This window comes from Entelurus aequoreus, linkage group LG07 (assembly GCF_033978785.1).
Source record: "Entelurus aequoreus isolate RoL-2023_Sb linkage group LG07, RoL_Eaeq_v1.1, whole genome shotgun sequence".
NCBI lineage: Eukaryota > Metazoa > Chordata > Actinopteri > Syngnathiformes > Syngnathidae > Entelurus > Entelurus aequoreus.
In genome coordinates this window covers 11,801,838-11,824,841 of record NC_084737.1, presented here as the reverse complement: position 1 = coordinate 11,824,841, position 23,004 = coordinate 11,801,838, and the positions used below count along the sequence as shown (strand labels likewise).

The 23,004-nt window shown below is 37.0% G+C and overlaps 1 protein-coding gene across 1 annotated transcript in view; it reads right to left on the bottom strand.

The window, feature by feature from the left end:
* Nucleotides 1-1,119: 1,119 nt before the first annotated feature.
* The window catches only part of syt6a (synaptotagmin VIa), a 105,121-nt gene continuing 83,236 nt past the window's right edge, over nt 1,120-23,004 (bottom strand). The window contains exons 4-7 of the mRNA XM_062052576.1: nt 21,613-21,733; nt 11,563-11,734; nt 11,318-11,468; nt 1,120-3,142 (exon numbers count right to left, since the gene is read on the bottom strand). Coding sequence (XP_061908560.1) covers nt 3,071-3,142; nt 11,318-11,468; nt 11,563-11,734; nt 21,613-21,733 — 516 coding nt within the window. The 3' untranslated portion in view covers nt 1,120-3,070. The remainder of the gene's footprint in view (nt 3,143-11,317; nt 11,469-11,562; nt 11,735-21,612; nt 21,734-23,004) is intronic.

Below are 23,004 nucleotides of genomic sequence, written 5' to 3'. Positions count from 1 at the left end.
GCCAGTCTAGTACCCGCACTCTTTTACTATGAAGCCACGTTAATGTAACACGTGGCTTGGCATTGTCTTGCTGAAATAAGCAGGGGCGTCCATGGTAACGTTGCTTGGATGGCAACATATGTTGCTCCAAAACCTGTATGTACCTTTCAGCATTAATGGCGCCTTCACAGATATGTAAGTTACCCATGTCTTGGGCACTAATACACCCCCATACCATCACACATGCTGGCTTTTACACGTTGCGCCTATAACAATCCGGATGGTTCTTTTCCTCTTTGGTCCGGAGGACACGACGTCCACAGTTTCCAAAAACAATTTCAACTGTGGACTCGTCAGACCACAGAACACTTTTCCACTTTGTATCAGTCCATCTTAGATGAGCTCAGGCCCAGCGAAGCCGACGGCATTTCTGGGTGTTGTTGATAAACATTTTTCGCCTTGCATAGGAGAGTTTTAACTTGCACTTACAGATGTAGCTACCCGCTGTAGTTACTGACAGTGGGTTTCTGAAGTGTTCCTGAGCCCATGTGGTGATATCCTTTACACACTGATGTCGCTTGTTGATGCAGTACAGCCTGAGGGATGGAAGGTCACGGGCTTAGCTGCTTACGTGCAGTGATTTCTCCAGATTCTCTGAACCCTTTGATGATATTACGGAGCGTAGATGGTGAAATCCCTAAATTCCTTGCAATAGCTGGTTGAGAAAGGTTTTTCTTAAACTGTTCAACAACTTGCTCACGCATTTGTTGACAATGTGGTGACCCTCGCCCCATCCTTGTTTGTGAATGGAATCTACTTGTATACCCAATCATGGCACCCACCTGTACCCAATTTGCCTGTTCACCTGTGGGATGTTCCAAATAAGTGTTTGATGAGCATTCCTCAACTTTATCAGTATTTATTGCCACCTTTCCCAACTTCTTTGTCACGTGTTGCTGGCATCAAATTCTAAAGTTAATGATTATTTGCAAAAAAAAATTGTTTTGATCAGTTTGAACATCAAATATGTTGTCTTTGTAGCATATTCAACTGAATATGGGTTGAAAATGATTTGCAAATCATTGTATTCCGTTTATATTTACATGTAACACAATTTCCCAACTCATATGGAAACGGGGTTTGCACTTGCTTTGTGTTTTGAGGGTTCGTGTGTCTTTCAGACGTCGTTGCTTTTTGTGAAGTTGCATGTGTTTAGTGACGCTGCTGCGCCGTCGTGTGCGTACAATTTGGCATCGACAGTTTTTCGTGACGTTCATTTAAGCTCGCTACTTTTAATGTTTTTCGCCGCCATGTTCTGCTGCTACCAAACTGCTCATTTCGTTCCTTTTTTTTTTTTTGCACACTTTTTTCGTGCGTCCGTGTGATTGTATCAGAAGAGGGATTGTTTAGTTCCCCAAACATCACCGTTGGTTACGCCACACTGTGTAGGCTCAAACATGGCTGCTTCATGCACGCGCCGCACGCGCGCTCTGGTTACCGGGAAAGAAACACAACTGTACGTGAAAATATACACGAAAATGTACAAAACGAGGAGAAACCACCAAGGAGGGGAAAAAAACGCCCGGAGAAAGTGACGACTTGTGCTCATTTATTTATGGGCGTTTCCACCCAACCAGTGCCATTATTAAATGTATAAAAGCAGGATAAAGTTAACTGTACGTGCTCATTTTATGAAGCAATTAATGGGATTGCATATTTAATAAGTACAATTTAAAAGATGGATTTAAACTACTTTGAACATTGGAAAAATAGTTGTTAGACTTTACCATGAAATATAACCATTGAAAACATACATGTTTTTTTTTTTACATATTCGTGTCACTTCTTCTCCAAAGTACAATTATACTAAAAAAAAATAAATAAAAGACATTTCACAGGTCACATGGTCCACAGGAAGTTGCATCATTCACATCCTCTGCGGGCCATGCGACGAAGAAAATTAAGTTATTTTATGATGTATCATATTTCAACTATGACAGAGGGTTGACAATGCAGCGCATTATTTCGTTGTTACGTTTTCCTGTCGTACATGTTTGTCATTTGTGTTTATTTGATGTGATTAAAAACTCACTCCTGTTATCTTTGGCTCAGGATCATTGTGCTGAAGTGAATTTAAATATGTGTATTGTCAGATTTAGGGTTTGAAAAAAGGAGAGAAAGTAAATGGCACTGATTCAGTGTTATGGGTTATAACTAGGGCTGCAACAACTAATCGATTAAATCGATTAAAATCGATTATAAAAATAGTTGCCGATTAATTTAGTCATCGATTCGTTGGATCTATGCTATGCGCATGCACAGAAGCTTTAAAAAAAATAAATAAATAAAAATTAAATAAACCTTTATTTATAAACTGCAACATGTACAAACAGCTGAGAAACAATTATCAAAATAAGTATGGTGCCAGTATGCTGTTTTTTTTCCCAATAAAATACTGGAAAGGATAGAAATGTAGTTTGTCTCTTTTATCCGATTATTAATCGATTAATCGAAGTAATAATCGACAGATTAATCGATTATCAAATTAATCGTTAGTTGCAGCCCTAGTCATAACCTATTTTTTAATTGAATTAAGTTTTTATTAATATTAAGATTGTTTAAATCAATTTAAACAAAACAATTACACATCTTCCATTTTGGCTGCAAAGTCGCTTAGCGGGGAAAAATCAAATATTACATAATATTGTTGTTGATTTAACACAAAATTTTTTTTTTTTACTTTTGTTTTTTTATACGCAACACTTATTTTATTTTTGTCTCCTCTGACTTCCTGTTTCAGACGAAGAAATCTCCCGCGGTAAACCCCCGGACCTTCCCGTCGACAAGGACTATGCGCTTGGTTTAACCTTCTGGAAAGCCAGGAGGGACGGCCCACCGCGATGCCCTCAAACGCCCAAACGTCTGATCTGACCTGCTGAAGGCGGGAGTGGGAGGAAGGAGCCTGGTTGGGGGGTGAGTACACAGTCAGACAGACAGGAAGTGGAGCAGCAGGAGGCAGGAAACACAGCGGCACCACCGCCGCTTAACCCCCACACTGGGTGGCGGGGGGTGGGGTCTCAGGTGGCGCCTCTCAGGGTGTCGCTGGGGGGCGAGGGGAGGGGCAGGAGCCCTGGCTGTCAAAGCTCGCCGTCCTCGCTTTCCACTGTCACACACACACACACACACACACACACACACACACACACACACACACACACACACACACACACACACACACACACACACACACACACACACACACACACACACACGCACACACACGTCCATTTTAGTCTGCCATCAATAAGCTAAATAATTGTGGAAAAATGAAGCCTGGTACAAAACATCACCCACAAAAAAATTAAATACATTAATTTATGAAATTAATTACCAATAATAATAATAATGCATTTGATTTGTGACATACACGTCATAGTCTATGCAATTTTCTCAAAAAATATCTCCAAGGTCTAGAAATAAAATAAATGAGGTATTACGGAATTAGGGTTGTCCCGATACCAATATCAAAATGTGTTTCGATACTTTTCTAAATAAAAGGGACCACAAAAAATGGCATTATTGGCTTTATTTTAATAAAAAAAATCTTACGGTACATGAAACATATGTTTATTATTGCAATTGTGTCCCTAAATAAAATAGTGAACATACAAGACAACTTGTCTTTTAGTAGTAAGTAAACAAACAAAGACTCCTAATTAGGGATGTCCGATAATGGCTTTTTGCTGATATTGTCCCACTCTTAATTACCGATACCGATATCAACCGATACCGATATATACAGTCGTGGAATTAACACATTATTATGCCTAATTTGGACAACCAGGTATGGTGAAGATAAGGTCCTTTTTAAAATAAAAAAAATAAGATAAATAAATTCAAAACATTTTCTTGAATAAAAAAAGAAAGTAAAACAATATAAAAACAGTTACATAGAAACTAGTAATGAATGAAAATGAGTAAAATTAACTGTTAAAGGTTAGTACTAATAGTGGACCAGCAGCACGCCCAATCATGTGTGCTTACGCACTGTATCCCTTGCAGACTGTATTGATATATATTGATATATAATGTAGGAACCAGAATATTAATAACAGAAAGAAACAACCCTTTTGTGTGAATGAGTGTGAATGGGGGAGGGAGGTTTTTTGGTTTGGTGTACTAATTGTAAGTGTGGCTTGTGTTTTTTATGTTGATTTAATTAAAAAAAAATAAAAAATCGATACCGATAATAAAAAAAACGATACAGATCATTTCCGATATTACATTTTAAAGCATTTATCGGCTGATGATATCGGCAGGCCGATATTATCCGACATCTCTACTCCTAATTAGTCTGCTGACGTATGCAGTAACATATTGTGTCATTTATCTACCTATTATTTTGTCAACATTATAAGGGACAAACTGTAAAAATGGATTATTAATCTACTTGTTCATTTACTGTTAATATCTGCTTATTTTCTGCTCTAACATGTTCTATCTACACTTCTGTTAAAATATAATAATCACTTATTCTTCTCTTGTTTGATATTTTACATTTGTTTTGGATGATACCACAAATTTAGGTATCGATCCGATACCAAGTAGCTACAGGATCATACATTGGTCATATTCAAAGTCCTCATGTGTCCAGGGACATATTTCCTGAGTTTAGAGACATCATATACATTTTTTTTAAATGATGCTAAAAAAGATCGATGTAATCATAGTAGTATCAACTACATACGCTCCTCTACTTGGTATCATTACAGTAGATGTCAGGTGTAGATACACCCATGGCATTTGTTTACATTGTGACGCCGGTGAGCTATGTCAGTGGTCCCCAACCTTTTTGTAGCTGCGGACCGGTCAACGCTTGAAAATTTGTCCCACGGACCGGGGCGGTTATGTTTGGTTTTTTGGGTTTTTTTTTTTGTCATAAAGAAATACAATCATGTGTGCTTACGGACTGTATCCCTGCAGACTGTATTGATCTATATTGATATATAATGTATATATTGTGTTTTTTATGTTGATTTAATTTTATTTTTTTTAATACATATATATATATATATATATATATACTGTATATATATTAGAGATGTCCGATATATGCGTTAAAATGTAATATCGGAAATTATCGGTATCGATTTTTTTATTATCGGTATCGTTTTTTTTTGTTGTTGTTTTTTTTAATTAAATCAACATAAAAAACCCAAGATACACTTACAATTAGTACACCAACCCAAAAAACCTCCCTCCCCCATTTACACTCATTCACACAAAAGGGTTGTTTCTTTCTGTTATTAATATTCTGGTTCCTACATTATATATCAATATATATCAATACAGTCTGCAAGGGATACAGTCTGCAAGGGATACAGTCCGTAAGCACACATGATTGTGCGTGCTGCTGGTCCACTAATAGTACTAACCTTTAACAGTTAATTTTACTCATTTTCATTCATTACTAGTTTGTATGTAACTGTTTTTATATTGTTTTACTTTGTTTTTTATTCAAGAAAATGTTTTTAATTTATTTATCTTATTTTATCATTTTTTTAAAAAAGGACCTTATCTTCACCATACCTGGTTGTCCAAATTAAGCATAATAATGTGTTATTTCCACGACTGTATATATCGGTATCGGTTGATATCGGTATCGGTAATTAAGAGTTGGACAATATTGGAACATTGGATATCGGCAAAAAGCCATTATCGGACATACCTAGTTTTGGATGATACCACAAATTTAGGTATCGATCCGATACCAAGTAGTTACAGGATCATACATTGGTCATATTCAAAGTTCTCATGTGTCCAGGGACGTATTTACTGAGTTTATGAACATAATATACATTTTTTTAAACGAAAAAATATCGATGTAATCATAGTAGTATCGACTAGATACGCTCCTCCACTTGGTATCATTACAGTAGATGTCAGGTGTAGATACACCCATGGCATTTGTTTACATTGTGACGCCGGTGAGCTATGTCAGTGGTCCCCAACCTTTTTGTAGCTGCGGACCGGTCAACGCTTGAAAATTTGTCCCACGGACCGGGGCGGTTATGGTTTTTTTTGTTTTTTTTTGTCATAAAGAAATACAATCATGTGTGCTTACGGACTGTATCCCTGCAGACTGTATTGATCTATATTGATATATAATGTATATATTGTGTTTTTTATGTTGATTTAATTTTATTTTTTTTAATAAATATATATATATATATTAGAGATGTCCGATATATGCGTTAAAATGTAATATCGGAAATGATCGGTATCGATTTTTTTATTATCGGTATCGTTTTTTTTTGTTTTTTTTTATTAAATCAACATAAAAAACACAAGATACACTTACAATTAGTACACCAACCCAAAAAAACTCCCTCCCCCATTTACACTCATTCACACAAAAGGGTTGTTTCCTTCTGTTATTAATATTCTGGTTCCTACATTATATATCAATATATATCAATACAGTCTGCAAGGGATACAGTCCGTAAGCACACATGATTGTGCATGCTGCTGGTCCACTAATAGTACTAACCTTTAACAGTTAATTTTACTCATTTTCATTCATTACTAGTTTCTATGTAACTGTTTTTATATTGTTTTACTTTCTTTTTTATTCAAGAAAATGTTTTTAATTTATTTATCTTATTTTATCTTTTTTTTAAAAAAAGGACCTTATCTTCACCATACCTGGTTGTCCAAATTAGGCATAATAATGTGTTAATTCCACGACTGTATATATCGGTATCGGTTGATATCGGTATCGGTAATTAAGAGTTGGACAATATTGGAATATCGGATATCGGCAAAAAGCCATTATCGGACATCCCTAGTTTTGGATGATACCACAAATTTAGGTATCGATCCGATACCAAGTAGTTACAGGATCATACATTGGTCATATTCAAAGTTCTCATGTGTCCAGGGACGTATTTACTGAGTTTATGAACATAATATACATTTTTTTAAACGAAAAAATATCGATGTAATCATAGTAGCATCGACTAGATACGCTCCTCCACTTGGTATCATTACAGTAGATGTCAGGTGTAGATACACCCATGGCATTTGTTTACATTGTGACGCCGGTGAGCTATGTCAGTGGTCCCCAACCTTTTTGTAGCTGCGGACCGGTCAACGCTTGAAAATTTGTCCCACGGACCGGAGGGGTTATGTTTTGTTTTTTTTTGTTTTGTTTTGTTTTTTGTCATAAAGAAATACAATTATGTGTGCTTACGGACTGTATCCCTGCAGACTGTATTGATCTATATTGATATATAATGTATATATTGTGTTTTTTATGTTGATTTCATTTTATTTTTTTAAATAAATATATATATATATATTAGAGATGTCCGATATATGCGTTAAAATGTAATATCGGAAATTATCGGTATCGATTTTTTTATTATCGGTATCGTTTTTTTAATTTTTTTATTTTTTATTAAATCAACATAAAAAACACAAGATACACTTACAATTAGTACACCAACCCAAAAAACCTCCCTCCCCCATTTACACTCATTCACACAAAAGGGTTGTTTCTTTCTGTTATTAATATTCTGGTTCCTACATTATATATCAATATATATCAATACAGTCTGCAAGGGATACAGTCCGTAAGCACACATGATTGTGCGTGCTGCTGGTCCACTAATAGTACTAACCTTTAACAGTTAATTTTACTCATTTTCATTCATTACTAGTTTCTATGTAACTGTTTTTATATTGTTTTACTTTCTTTTTTATTCAAGAAAATGTTTTTAATTTATTTATCTTATTTTATCTTTTTTTTTTAAAAAGGACCTTATCTTCACCATACCTGGTTGTCCAAATTAGGCATAATAATGTGTTAATTCCACGACTGTATATATCGGTATCGGTTGATATCGGTATCGGTAATTAAGAGTTGGACAATATTGGAATATCGGATATCGGCAAAAAGCCATTATCGGACATCCCTAGTTTTGGATGATACCACAAATTTAGGTATCGATCCGATACCAAGTAGTTACAGGATCATACATTGGTCATATTCAAAGTTCTCATGTGTCCAGGGACGTATTTACTGAGTTTATGAACATAATATAAATTTTTTTTAAACGAAAAAATATCGATGTAATCATAGTAGTATCAACTAGATACGCTCCTCCACTTGGTATCATTACAGTGGATGTCAGGTGTAGATCCACCCATGGCATTTGTTTACATTGTGACGCCGGTGAGCTATGTCAGTGGTCCCCAAACTTTTTGTAGCTGCGGACCGATCAACGCTTGAAAATTTGTCCCACGGACCGGGGCGGTTATGTTTTTTTTGTTGTTGTTTTTTTTGTTTTTTGTCATAAAGAAATACAATCATGTGTGCTTACGTACTGTATCCCTGCAGACTGTATTGATCTATATTGATATATAATGTAAATATTTTGTTTTTTATGTTGATTTCTTTTTTTTTTTTAAATAAATATATATATATATATATTAGAGATGTCCGATATATGCGTTAAAATGTAATATCGGAAATTATCGGTATCGATTTTTTTATTATCGGTATCGTTTTTTATTTATTTAATTTTTTATTTTATTAAATCAACATAAAAAACACAAGATACACTTACAATTAGTACACCAACCCAAAAAACCTCCCTACCCCATTTACACTCATTCACACAAAAGGGTTGTTTCTTTCTGTTATTAATATTCTGGTTCCTACATTATATATCAATATATATCAGTACAGTCTGCAAGGGATACAGTCCGTAAGCACACATGATTGTGCGTGCTGCTGGTCCACTAATAGTACTAACCTTTAACAGTTAATTTTACTCATTTTCATTCATTACTAGTTTCTGTTTTTATATTGTTTTACTTTCTTTTTTATTCAAGAAAATATTTTTAATTTATTTATCTTATTTTATCTTTTTTTTTAAAAAAAGGACCTTATCTTCACCATACCTGGTTGTCCAAATTAGGCATAATAATGTGTTAATTCCACGACTGTATATATCGGTATCGGTTGATATCGGTATCGGTAATTAAGAGTTGGACAATATTGGAATATCGGATATCGGCAAAAAGCCATTATCGGACATCCCTAGTTTTGGATGATACCACAAATTTAGGTATCGATCCGATACCAAGTAGTTACAGGATCATACATTGGTCATATTCAAAGTTCTCATGTGTCCAGGGACGTATTTACTGAGTTTATGAACATAATATACATTTTTTTAAACGAAAAAATATCGATGTAATCATAGTAGTATCGACTAGATACGCTCCTCCACTTGGTATCATTACAGTAGATGTCAGGTGTAGATACACCCATGGCATTTGTTTACATTGTGACGCCGGTGAGCTATGTCAGTGGTCCCCAACCTTTTTGTAGCTGCGGACCGGTCAACGCTTGAAAATTTGTCCCACGGACCGGGGCGGTTATGTTTGTTTTTTTTGGGGTTTTTTTGTCATAAAGAAATACAATCATGTGTGCTTACGGACTGTATCCCTGCAGACTGTATTGATCTATATTGATATATAATGTATATATTGTGCTTTTTATGTTGATTTAATTTAATTTTTTTTAATAAATATATATATATATATTAGAGATGTCCGATATATGCGTTAAAATGTAATATCGGAAATTATCGGTATCGATTTTTTTATTATCTGTATCGTTTTTTTTTTTAGTTTTTTTTTTTTTTATTAAATCAACATAAAAAACACAGAGAGTTGGACAATATTGGAATATCGGATATCGGCAAAAAGCCATTATTGGACATCCCTAGTTTTGGATGATACCACAAATTTAGGTATCGACCCGATACCAAGTAGTTACAGGATCATACATTGGTCATATTCAAAGTTCTCATGTGTCCAGGGACGTATTTACTGAGTTTATGAACATAATATACATTTTTTTAAACGAAAAAATATCGATGTAATCATAGTAGTATCGACTAGATACGCTCCTCCACTTGGTATCATTACAGTAGATGTCAGGTGTAGATACACCCATGGCATTTGTTTACATTGTGACGCCGGTGAGCTATGTCAGTGGTCCCCAACCTTTTTGTAGCTGCGGACCGGTCAACGCTTGAAAATTTGTCCCACGGACCGGGGCGGTTATGTTTGTTTTTTTGGGGGTTTTTTTGTCATAAAGAAATACAATCATGTGTGCTTACGGACTGTATCCCTGCAGACTGTATTGATCTATATTGATATATAATGTATATATTGTGTTTTTTATGTTGATTTAATTTAAATTTTTTTAATAAATATATATATATATATTAGAGATGTCCGATATATGCGTTAAAATGTAATATCGGAAATTATCGGTATCGATTTTTTTATTATCGGTATCGTTTTTTAAAAAAAAATTGTTATTTTTTTATTTTATTAAATCAACATAAAAAACACAAGATACACTTACAATTAGTACACCAACCCAAAAAACCTCCCTACCCCATTTACACTCATTCACACAAAAGGGTTGTTTCTTTCTGTTATTAATATTCTGGTTCCTACATTATATATCAATATATATCAATACAGTCTGCAAGGGATACAGTCCGTAAGCACACATGATTGTGCGTGCTGCTGGTCCACTAATAGTACTAACCTTTAACAGTTAATTTTACTCATTTTCATTCATTACTAGTTTCTATGTAACTGTTTTTATATTGTTTTACTTTCTTTTTTAGTCAAGAAAATGTTTTTAATTTATTTATCTTATTTTATCTTTTTTTTTTTAAAAAGGACCTCATCTTCACCATACCTGGTTGTCCAAATTAGGCATAATAATGTGTTAATTCCACGACTGTATATATCGGTATCGGTTGAAATCGGTATCGGTAATTAAGAGTTCGACAATATTGGAATATCGGATATCGGCAAAAAGCCATTATCGGACATCCCTAGTTTTGGATGATACCACAAATTTAGGTATCGACCCGATACCAAGTAGTTACAGGATCATACATTGGTCATATTCAAAGTTCTCATGTGTCCAGGGACGTATTTGCTGAGTTTATGAACATAATATACATTTAAACGAAAAAATATCGATGTAATCATAGTAGTATCGACTGTATACGCTCCTCTACTTGGTATCATTACAGTAGATGTCAGGTGTAGATCCACCCATGGCGTTTGTTTACATTGTGACGCCGGTGAGCTATTGTATCCTTCTCATTGTTATTAAAATTGCACATTTAAATGAAAAGGTTTAGATGTCTTAGATGACGTTTAGTTATTAAAAAGTAACAATTTGCATGTGACTCCCAGTTTTTGGGGGGACTTTTAATGCGAGGAATGCGCTCACCTCCTTCTCCGACTTCTTGGACTCCAGCAGGGGGTGCCAGTGTGCGATGGGTTTGCGAGGGTAAGCCAACATTTCGTTCCAGTGGTCCCTGCCCAGACCCTCGGCCTTGCAGCCCACCCGCATCACGCCGATGACCTCGTTGTGACCGACCCTGCGGGAGAAGACCACCGTCGCGTCAAATGACGGCTCTCGAAATATTCCCGACGAGTCCTGCTAATCGGAGGCCGTTTTGTGTGTTCCCGTACAAGTCGTAGTCCATGACGGAGATGTGCAGGCTGACGTGGTCCATGCTGTCAGGCGGGATGTCGAAGATGATGGCCTCGTTGTAGGTGGGATTCAAAGTGTTCTTCTTGATGCTCGTCTTCTTCTTCTTCAGACGCCGGCCGTCGCATATAAGCGACACTTTCACGTACGGATCTGGTTGGAAGCAGAAAAGGACACTTCAAAATGAAATAGACGTTTTTGATCTACAAAACCAGTGAAGTTGTCACGTTGTGTGAATGGTAAATAAAAACAGAATACAATAATTTGCTAATCTTTTTCAACCTATATTCAATTGAATAAACTGCAAAGACAAGATATTTAATGTTCCAACTGGAAAACTATTAGCTCATTTGGAATTTGATGCCTGCAACATGTTTTTAAAAAAAAAGCTGGCACAAGTGGCAAAAAAGACTGAGAACGTTGAGGAATGCGCATCAAACACTTATTCGTGTCATGACATGGTTTTCGCAACTTACTGCGAGGATTGTTCTCCCGGGATGCAAACTGACTTTTCCGGACCAGGGTAGCAGGTAGGGATGATGCTTGAAACCGGTTTTCCCGGTTGTTCGATAAGAAAAGAACCGAGTCCTTGGACTCAAATCCCTTTTTGAGAACCGGTACCCGTTATCGAGACCACTATAGTAAAGAAAAAGAGTTGGTTCTTTATTCAAATCCCTGAGAAAGAATCCCTTCCCACAGGAAATGCCCTGTGGGACGCAATGTTATGCCCATTTGATTGTAGACTCTTACTGACACCTTGTGGTGATATGAAAATACTACGCGTCATTAGTCTGGCCACTTCCGGGTTGGCGAGTCAGTTCAGTTCATGAGACAATTGAGAAGTAGACAAGTTGTGTTAGCTCCTATAAGCCTTGGAAAAGATAAGTCTGTAAGTAAACTGTTTAACTTGTTTATGTAACTCAATATTAAGTTGGAAAGTGTTTCAATTTGATAGTAAGATTTTTGTGCACTGTTTCAATGCATGTTTTGAGGACTTAAAATGGCTGCCAGTCGTGTATTTCCACCATCGAAATAGTTTCAACACTCAGAAGTATTGTAAAGCTAATATTTACATATTGTGTAATACATTTCAGTATGTTAATTGAATCACATAGCTTATACATTTGTCATTATGTGTATTTCAGTTAAAAAAAATAAATAAATAACAGTCCAGTGCAAGACAAAAGTAAAGATAGGAAAAGACAAAGCAAGATCAACAACAATAAAGAGCCTAAATGGATTAATCTGCTTTGGAACTTTATTAGACGTCTTGGATTGTTTGTTAGCTGTCTGCCAAGCTGTATAACCTCAACACGTATAGTGAGGGCAGAACAGGCAATATGCAATTGTTGCCAGGCTTCGCTCTCATGAAAGGGAAGACGAATTGAGAATTCAGGTTAATTTGTGTATTTATTACCCAAGTTTTTTTACACAGAATTTATGGAACTGAATTTTTTGCATTGGAATTTTGTGAACTGATTAAAAAAATTATGCTGACAATTTAACTGAACACAAATTAGTGAGCAAAATGCGTGTGTATAAAAATTCAGTTTGTTAAAACTGAGTGTTTTAAAATTCAGTTATTAAAAAATCAGTGTGTAAAAATGTAATGCCGTAAAATATGTTGCTTCAAAACTCAAGAGCTATTTCGGTAAATTAAGGAGGAGGTAATCGATGGTGTCTCAGAACCAGCCAATGAGGTCTCAAATTTGAAGTCACGTGACACGTTTTGTTTTTGTTGTTTTTTTTATACCGGAAGTTGGTCCTGAGTTTTTAAGCAAGGAATAATTCCACAACTATTTTCTGCACTGAGTTTTTATAAACTCATTTTTTTACTAAGCATTTTACTCACATTTTTTTTTCTATGAAATTGTCAGCATAATTTAATGTAAAAAAAATAGATCACAAAATACATCCATCCATCCATCCATCCATTTTCTACCGCTTAATCCCTTTGGGGTCGCGGGGGGCGCTGGAGCATTACACACATTAAGTGGCGGAAAAAGCTTTCGTAAAAAAAAACACACACATTGACCTCATAGACATTCTGGTCTCTGATGCACAAATGAAAATAATCATTTCAAACACATGAAATCATCAATCATTAAAGACATGTCCCATTAATCCCAAATTAGGGCTTAAAGCGTGACATTTAAATGTCATATTTCTCAAGCGGTATCAGTGGTGCGACACAAAAAAAATATTAGTCCACAATGGCTTGATATCACATGTCTTGCATTTTATTATTAACTAGAAAATTCCCGTACTTTGAAGATGGCGCCGAGTGTCCGAATCCGTGAGTTTTAGGTGTAGCTGTACAAAACGAGCTACAGAGCTAGCCTGAAACGTTAGCATGGGCACATTAAAAATGCTAACACTTAGCATGTGTGCAAACGATGGCATGCTATCACACATATCAAGTAACATGGCTGTAAGGTGTATGGCTGCGGAAGTAGAGGAAACATAAGGGGAAAAAAGTTAGCATGCTAATATTAGCTTGCTAGCATGCTAACACTTAACGGGTGTCACATACCAAATTATATGACTCTGGAGTAAACGGTGGCAAATTTTGCTCAAAAATTATCATGCTAATGTTAGCATGTTATCAGTTAACAAGTGTAACATACCGAGTTATATGACTCTAGGGTAAATGGTTGCAAAATTAGCTCAAAAAGCAAGCACTTTAATGATATCATGCTATCATGCTAACATAAACATGCTAACGGTTAGCTCAGGGTGGAGGACAGAGTAAAACAACTTGCACTGAGCCTAGTCTATAAAATCCGCTACACCTCCCTGATACCGAAGTACATGTCAAACTACTTCCTTAACGTAAATGACCGCCATAACCACAACACCAGGGGGAGCTCCACTAACCACGTTAAACCCAGATTCCGATCTAACAAAGGTCTAAACTCATTCTCCTTCTATGCCACATCAATGTGAAATGCACTCCCAACAGGTGTAAAAGAAAGTGCTTCTCTATCCTCCTTCAAAACCGCACTAAAACAACACCTCCAGGCAACTTCAACCCTAGACTAACACCCTCCCCCCTCCACATCCCACCTCCCCGGATTGTAAATAACCAAATGTAAATAATAAAGTATTTCTAATGTATATACAAACCCTGTTTCCATATGAGTTGGGAAATTGTGTTAGATGTAAATATAAACAGAATACAATGATTTGCAAATCCTTTTCAACCCATATTCAATTGAATGCACTACAAAGACAACATATTTGATGTTCAAACTCATCAACTTTTTTTTTTTTTTGCAAATAATAATTAACTTAGAATTTCATGGCTGCAACACGTGCCAAAGTAGTTGGGAGAGGGCATGTTCACCACTGTGTTACATGGCCTTTCCTTTTAACAACACACAGTAAACGTTTGGGAACTGAGGAGACACATTTTTGAAGCTTCTCGGGTGGAATTCTTTCCCATTCTTGCTTGATGTACAGCTTAAGTTGTTCAACAGTCCGGGGGTCTCCCTTGTGCTATTTTAGGCTTCATAATGCGCCACACATTTTCAATGGGAGACAGGTCTGGACTACAGGCAGGCCAGTCTAGTACCCGCACTCTTTTACTATGAAGCCACGTTGATGTAACACGTGGCTTGGCATTGTCTTGCTGAAATAAGCAGGGGCGTCCATGGTAACGTTGCTCCAAAACCTGTATGTACCTTTCAGCATTAATGGCGCCTTCACAGATGTGTAAGTTACCCGTGTCTTGGGCACTAATACACCCCCATACCATCACACATGCTGGCTTTTACACTTTGCGCCTATAACAATCCGGATGGTTCTTTTCCTCTTTGGTCCGGAGGACACGACGTCCACAGTTTCCAAAAACAATTTGAAATGTGGACTCGTCAGACCACGGAACACTTTTCCACTTTGTATCAGTCCATCTTAGATGAGCTCAGGTCCAGCGAAGCCGACGGCGTTTCTGGGTGTTGTTGATAAACGGTTTTCGCCTTGCATAGGAGAGTTTTAACTTGCACTTACAGATGTAGCGACCAACTGTAGTTACTGACAGTGGGTTTCTGAAGTGTTCCTGAGCCCATGTGGTGATATCCTTTACACACCGATGTCGCTTGTTGATGCAGTACAGCCTGAGGGATCGAAGGTCACGGGCTTAGCTGCTTACGTGCAGTGATTTCTCCAGATTCTCTGAACCCTTTGATGATATTACGGACCGTAGATGGTGAAATCCCTAAATTCCTTACAATAGCTGGTTGAGAAAGGTTTTTCTTAAACTGTTCAACAATTTGCTCACACATTTGTTGACAAAGTGGTGACCCTCGCCCCATCCTTGTTTGTGAATGACTGAGCATTTCATGGAATCTACTTTTATACCCAATCATGGCACCCACCGGTTCCCAATTTGCCTGTTCACCTGTGGAATGTTCCAAATAAGTGTTTGATGAGCATTCCTCAACGTTATCAGTATTTATTGCCACCTTTCCCAACTTCTTTGTCACGAGTTGCTGGCCTCAAATTCTAAAGTTAATGATTATTTGCACAAAAAAAAATGTTTATCAGTTTGAACATCAAATATGTTGTCTATGTAGCATATTCAACTGAATATGGGTTGAAAAGGATTTGCAAATCATTGTATTCCGTTTATATTTACATCTAACACAATTTCCCAACTCATATGGAAACGGGGTTTGTATAATAATAAGTAAGTTTTCTTCTTCCTACTCCCTTTCAGGCAAAACTGGACAATCATGCATTACATACTATACCTTACCTTTTGCACTATATTAATTTATATTATTATGTGTTGTCATCTTTGTACTTTTTTTTAATTATTATTAGTATTTTTGTATGCCATTGCCTGAAATAAATAAATAAATGAAATGAAAAAAAATTAAAAAATATGAGTTTTATGGCTGTGGAATTCGAGAAAAAAAAGTGTGAAATTTGCAAAAATAGTTAGCATTTTAATGTTAGCGTGCTAGCATGTTATTATTATTAACTAAATAAGGTCATGTATTTATATGATTGGACAGTACAGACACAAAAACACACAATTTAAGGGACATTTTGATATATAGACTTAACTCATTTAAGGCTCTTAAACAGTCAATAAAAACATGTAATGTGAAATATTGACAAATTACACTTGATGTAAAAATAGTTCAAATACAGTAAAGATGTGTGTTTTGATCGAACTGTCATGTACACGGTGATCGATTAGTGGTGCCTGCAGAGGCCAGGAGCAGGAGCTGTGCCGCCATGGAAGCGTCTTTATTTGTCTTCTTCGGGTACGCTACGAATCTAAATAATGTTTCGACATCGTAGACTCGTAGAGGACTTGCTGGGTTGTTTTTACATAAACGCCAACAACATTCGGAACGTATTCTGAACTGTTTCAAGCGACATTTTAAATGTCCTAATTTGTTGAACAAACGGCGCATGCGTGTTTTGATGACGTCATAATGGTGCGAGTCGGAGCTGTGATTTGACTAAATGTTGCTCATTGTTGTTACTTTTGTGGGGTAAAACTGAAAATAACATGTCTGAAGAAGTATTGACATATTCTAAGTCATGTAAAAATAGTTCTAATACAGTAAAGATGTGTGTTTTGATCGAGCTCTCGTGTACCTGGTGATCGATTAGTGATGCCTGCAGAGGCCAGCAGTAGGAGCTGCGCCGCCATGGAAGAAACGTCCTTATTTGTCTTCTTCGGGTACGCTACGAATCTAAATGATGTTCGACAACGAAGATAACTTGCTATGTTGTTTTACATACACGCTAACAACACTCAGGAGGTATTCTGAGTTGTTTCAAGCGCTATTCAAATGTCCTAATATGTCGCCTGCTTAACTCGCCGACGTTGAAGAAAAGGCGCATGCGTGGGTTTTGATGACGTCATAATTGAGACTTAACGTTGCCCATTGTTACTTTTGTGGTGTAAAACTGAAAAGAACACGTCTGAAGAAGTGTGAAGTGAAATACTGCTAACACAGCTGACAACTATTGTATATAGATTTGAGATTATGATGTGTTGATGTTTGAATGTCAAAGTCATGTTTATGACACGCATTGTGTGAATGCTGCAAAGTTATTTAAACCTTTTTTTCTTCTTCTCCAGATTTTGGTGCTCTCTACCTTCCACATTTTTCACCCGATTCAAACCGTTCCAACTTCAAACTGTTCAGCCTCTTCGACAGCTCTGGTAATGGGTACATTCGCACCCACCTGCACAAATGTGCTTCAAAATGTAACAATCAAAATGAATATGACTTTTTTTTGTTTATTAGGGCATGCATACATATTATGCATTAGTTTGACATTTTAAAATCAACGATAATAAAAAGGAGATGCTTGGAAATGGCATACAAATGCAGCAAAAACTTGGAAAAACGCGATTCATAGCGTTACTTTTTGGTGTAACCATCATGAACGTTCTGTTCAGGTATATTTCTTTTATATTTTGATAAATCATCATATTTATGTATTACTAAATTTAAATAGGTATTGATCAATCTTCAAGCTGTGTGTATTTGATTTCAGTTTGCTTTTGACATCTTATTTAGAATTGTAGTTGACACTTTTATAACCTTGTGTTGCGCTCATGATGGCGTAACCAAACTAGATTTCATTTAATGATCTTATTTTGAATATTTATTCCCTTTTCTACATTTAGTATATTTAGATATTTATTGATAAACATTGAATACATTTCAAATATCAATAAAATGCAATTGCCTTCATCTTATAGGGCAGACCTGGGCATTCTGCGGCCCGCGGGCCGCATCCGGCCCTTTGTATGTCCCTGTCCGGCCCGCGTGAGGCCAATCATAAATTACAAAATACATTTAAAAAAGTATCTATTTCGAGTGTGCAATACAACGGTGCTGCTTTTGTTTTGAAAAGCGTTATTTGTATTACTTCCGTGTGGACGTATGCTTGTGCGCGATTGTGAGTGAACAGCGGCAATCACAAATTACAAAATAAATTTTAAAAAACATCTATGTCGTGCGTGCATTACAACTGTGCTGCTTTTATTTTGAAAAGTGTTATTTATGGGCGTATGTCCGTGTGTAACCTGTGAGTGAAGGCACACAGCGACAAGTGATGCCTGGTTATCCCCGAGACGCTAAAAAAGGAAAGTTGATGACGAATGGCGTGTTTTCAACAAGACATGGACTGCACAGGTTGCTGTGTTTAAAGAATATATAGTGTAACGACCTGATGAAATTGATGTTGTGTTCTTGAGTTGCAAAATGAGGAGTGAGGATAGTCATGCGTGTGGAAGGAACGACATACGTTGAGCTGTGTTAGTATAGGTTGCTCAATAAAAGTTTAAAAAGAGCGTCAGACTTGGTGTGCACTTCTTCTAGATGCTACAATTGGTGTCAGAAGTAAAACTTTGTGCATACTGTGCTGCTTGTGTGCGCATACTGCGCTGCTTGTGCACGCATACTGTGCTGCTTGTGCGCGCATACTGTGCTGCTTGTGCGCGCATACTGCGCTGCTTGTGCATGTGCTCAGCCTGCTACGTCATCGGGAGGTACGTGCCACGATGTTTCCTGGCGACTTTGTCAAGATGGAACAGGAGGGGAAGTACATTGAGTGGGGACTTAAGGAGAGAGAGAGAGAGAGGGAGGAAGGAGAGAGGCAGCATCTAGAGGTGCAACGCACGCTGCTTGACATGGGGGAATTCCGCCCTCAATGAAGACTCCCAGGTTTGATGGCAAGGCGAACTGGGAGGCATTTCATCCCACTTCTGACACCAATTGTAGCGTCCAGAAGAAGTGCACACCAAGTCTGGTGCTCTTTTTAAACTTTTATTGAGCAACCTATACTAACACAGCTCAACATATCTCGTTCTTTCCACACGCACGTCTATCCTCACTCCTCATTTCCGCAACAACAACGCTTCCTCCTTTTTCGCCAATCACCTTACAGGTGTGCTACGTTCACAACAAAGAGGATGCAGGATAAAGTGACAGAAATTGAAATTTTTGCATTATATTATACATCAGGAAGTGTTGTGTAAGAAAGTGTTAAAAATAAAACCATCAAAAGCCATCTGCTTTTGTATAAAGATAAGTTAGGTTAAATGAAAATATTATTATTATTATTATTTATCTTACGGTATATCAAAAATAATTTGAGCAAAATTTAATTGAAATATTTTCGGTGTGGCCCTCCAGCAGTGCTCGGGTTGCTCATGCGGCCCCCGGTAAAAAATAATTGCCCACCCCTGTTATAGGGTAATGTTTAGTTACACCAAGTGATGAGCGTAACACTAAGCTTCATCACTTTGACTTGTAATATCTCTAATTCTGGTGGTGTTTTATGCTTTTTTCTTTTTGGAACATGTACTATACATATAGTACAATAAAGTCCCATATAAAATTATGTTTCTAGCAATACTTTAATTTTGCCTTTGAAAGTAACACTCCAATGTCCATTATTGGAGCTGTACACCTTGACAAATTCCAGAAATTCCCAGATTTCCCAGAATTCCATGTTTTCCGGCGCATTTTTCCCATTCAAAATTAATTGGCCATTTTTCAAACTTCCACATTTTTCAACCGATTCAAACCATTCCACCCTCAACACATTCTGCCATCCTGGATATTCAAACAACCTTTTTTCCAAGTTCCAAAAAATTCCAGGATTTTCCAGAATTCCTGGGATTTCCAAAGCCCTTTTTCCACCCTTTTTTCTGGTGACTACTCCTTCCACATTTTTCAACACGTTTTAACCCTTCCTTTGTCAAAACATTCCTCTTAATTAGGACAAAAAAACCAAAGTTTTTTGAACTGGAAAAATTCATGGTTTTCCCGAAATTCCAGGAATTCCGTAATACAATTTCTCAATTCAACATGTTGTACTACTTGAACATTTCTTGACCGATTTGAAAAATTCCAACACCAACTATTTTAACTCATTCAGACCATTGAAGTTATTTACCATTTTCAAAGTAACCCATGAATTGATAAACGTGGACACCGACTTAAACAAGTTGAAAAATTACTAATAAAAGTTTCAATCAATCAATCAAAGTCATGTTCATGACACATGTTTATTGTGTGAATGCTGCAAAGTTTTTTTAAACTTATTTTTCTTCTCCAGATTTTGCACCCGATTCAAACCGTTCCAACTTCAAACTGTTCAGCCTATTCGGGAATCGCAGGCTTTCCCTTGACAAATTCCAAAAATTCCCAGATTTCTCAGAATTCCAGTTTTTCCGGGACATTTTTCCCAATTGAAAATGAATTGGCCAATTTTTTTGCCAAACTACCACCATTTACACATTTTTCAACTGATTCAAACCGTTCCACCTTCAACACATTCCACCATCCTGGACATTCAAACTACCTTTTTTCCAAGTTCCAAAAATTCCAGGATTTTCCAGAATTCCTGGTTTTTCCAAAGCCCTTTTTCCACCCGTTTTTCTGGCGACTACACCTTCCACATTTTTCAACGCATTGTAACCGTTCCTTTGTCAAAACATTCCTCTTAATTAGGACAAAAAACAACTGGAAAAATTCCCGGTTTTCCTAAATTCCGTAATACCCTTTCTCAATTCAACATGTTACTACTTCATTATTTCTTGACCGATTTGAAAAATCCAACACTAACCATTCAAGTTATTTACCCTTTTCAAAATAATTCCCGCTTGACCCGAAATTCCCAATTTTTGGGGAAATTCCCCATTGAAATCAATGGGACGTTCTTCAAAGTTCCACAAATACCACATTTTTTATCTGATTCAAACTGTTCCAACTTCAAAATATTCAGCCTGTTCAGGAATTGTGTGCTCTACTTTAACGATTAGTCATTTTGAAGTTCAGCTTCAGCAGTTGGAGCATTCACACGCAATTCCTTCAGGATCTGCTTCATCTAGTTACACTGTGATATAGTAGAAGGTCACTGTTGGTGAATTCAGAGTATAATTGTCATGAGAGTTCAGATGAATGTACATATATTTGTGAATATTATACATTCATATACTGTGTGTATATATATATATTATTTTATTTTTCCCAGGGTCGAAGACACACCTGAGTATCCAGTGATGTCCATGGCCTTCAGGTTCCTGCACTTGATGACCGTCAGTGTGAGTCTGCCAGCAGTGGGGAGGTAGCAGAGTGAGAACATGATCTCACCGAGGTCCACGCTCTCCTGAGGACGCACAACAAGACACAGGTGAGCAGGTGTCCATATAAAGCAGGCCTGGGCAATTATTTTGACTCCGGGGGGGGGCCAAATGTAGAGAAAAACATGTGTCTGGGGGGCTAGTATATCTGATTTTTAGGAACACTAATACAAAACCTCACAATAATGTCTGATCGAATGCTAAAAACGTTACGACAGACCGCCTTAAAAACGCAATGGAATTTTAATTTTTTTTTACTGAATGAGACACCCAGAATGTACATGGAAAATAAAGAATGTGGGATTTACAATATTAACTATGAAGGACAAAACACTGAATATTGACATCGATACAAACGTCACACCCACTCTCCATCCACATATTTTACAATCAAGCGAAACGCAACAAAAATGCAACAAACACAGCGAAATATGAACGTGAAGGGTAAAAAAAACCCACCTACAATCTGATGTATCTGATATATCACTAAGCTTTACAACTTTGTTGTAATGATCTCCCTGACACCCGCATTTCAGGCTGGCCACTCTGGAAACACTCCCCACCCACACTGCTTTGTGCCTCGTCTGAGCTGCTGTGACTTAGATGACCATAGTAACTAGAGATGTCCGATAATGGCTTTTTTGCCGATATCCGATATTCCGATATTGTCCAACTCTTAATTACCGATTCCGATATCAACCGATATATACAGTCGTGGGATTAACACATTATTATGCCTAATTTTGTTGTGATGCCCCGCTGGATGCATTAAACAATGTAACAAGGTTTTCCAAAATAAATCAACTCAAGTTATGGGGAAAAAATGTCAACTTGGCACTGCCATATTTATTATTGAAGTCACAAAGTGCATTATTTTTTTTAAACATGCCTCAAAACAGCAGCTTGGAATTTGGGACATGCTCTCCCTGAGAGAGCATGAGGAGGTTGAGGTGAGCGGGGTTCAGGTGGGGGTGGGGAGGTAGCGGGGGGTGTATATTGTAGCGTCCCGGAAGAGTTAGTGCTGCAAGGGGTTCTGGGTATTTGTTCTGTTTTGTTTATGTTGTGTTACGGTGCGGATGTTCTTCCGAAATGTGTTTGTCATTCTTGTTTGGTGTGGGTTCACAGTGTGGGCGCATATTTGTAACAGTGTTAATGTTGTTTATACGGACACCCTCAGTGTGACCTGTATGGCTGTTGACCAAGTATGCATTGCATTCACTTGTGTGTGTGAAAAGCCGTAGCTATTATCTGATTGGGCTGGCACGCAAAGGCAGTGCCTTTAAGGCACGCCCCCAAT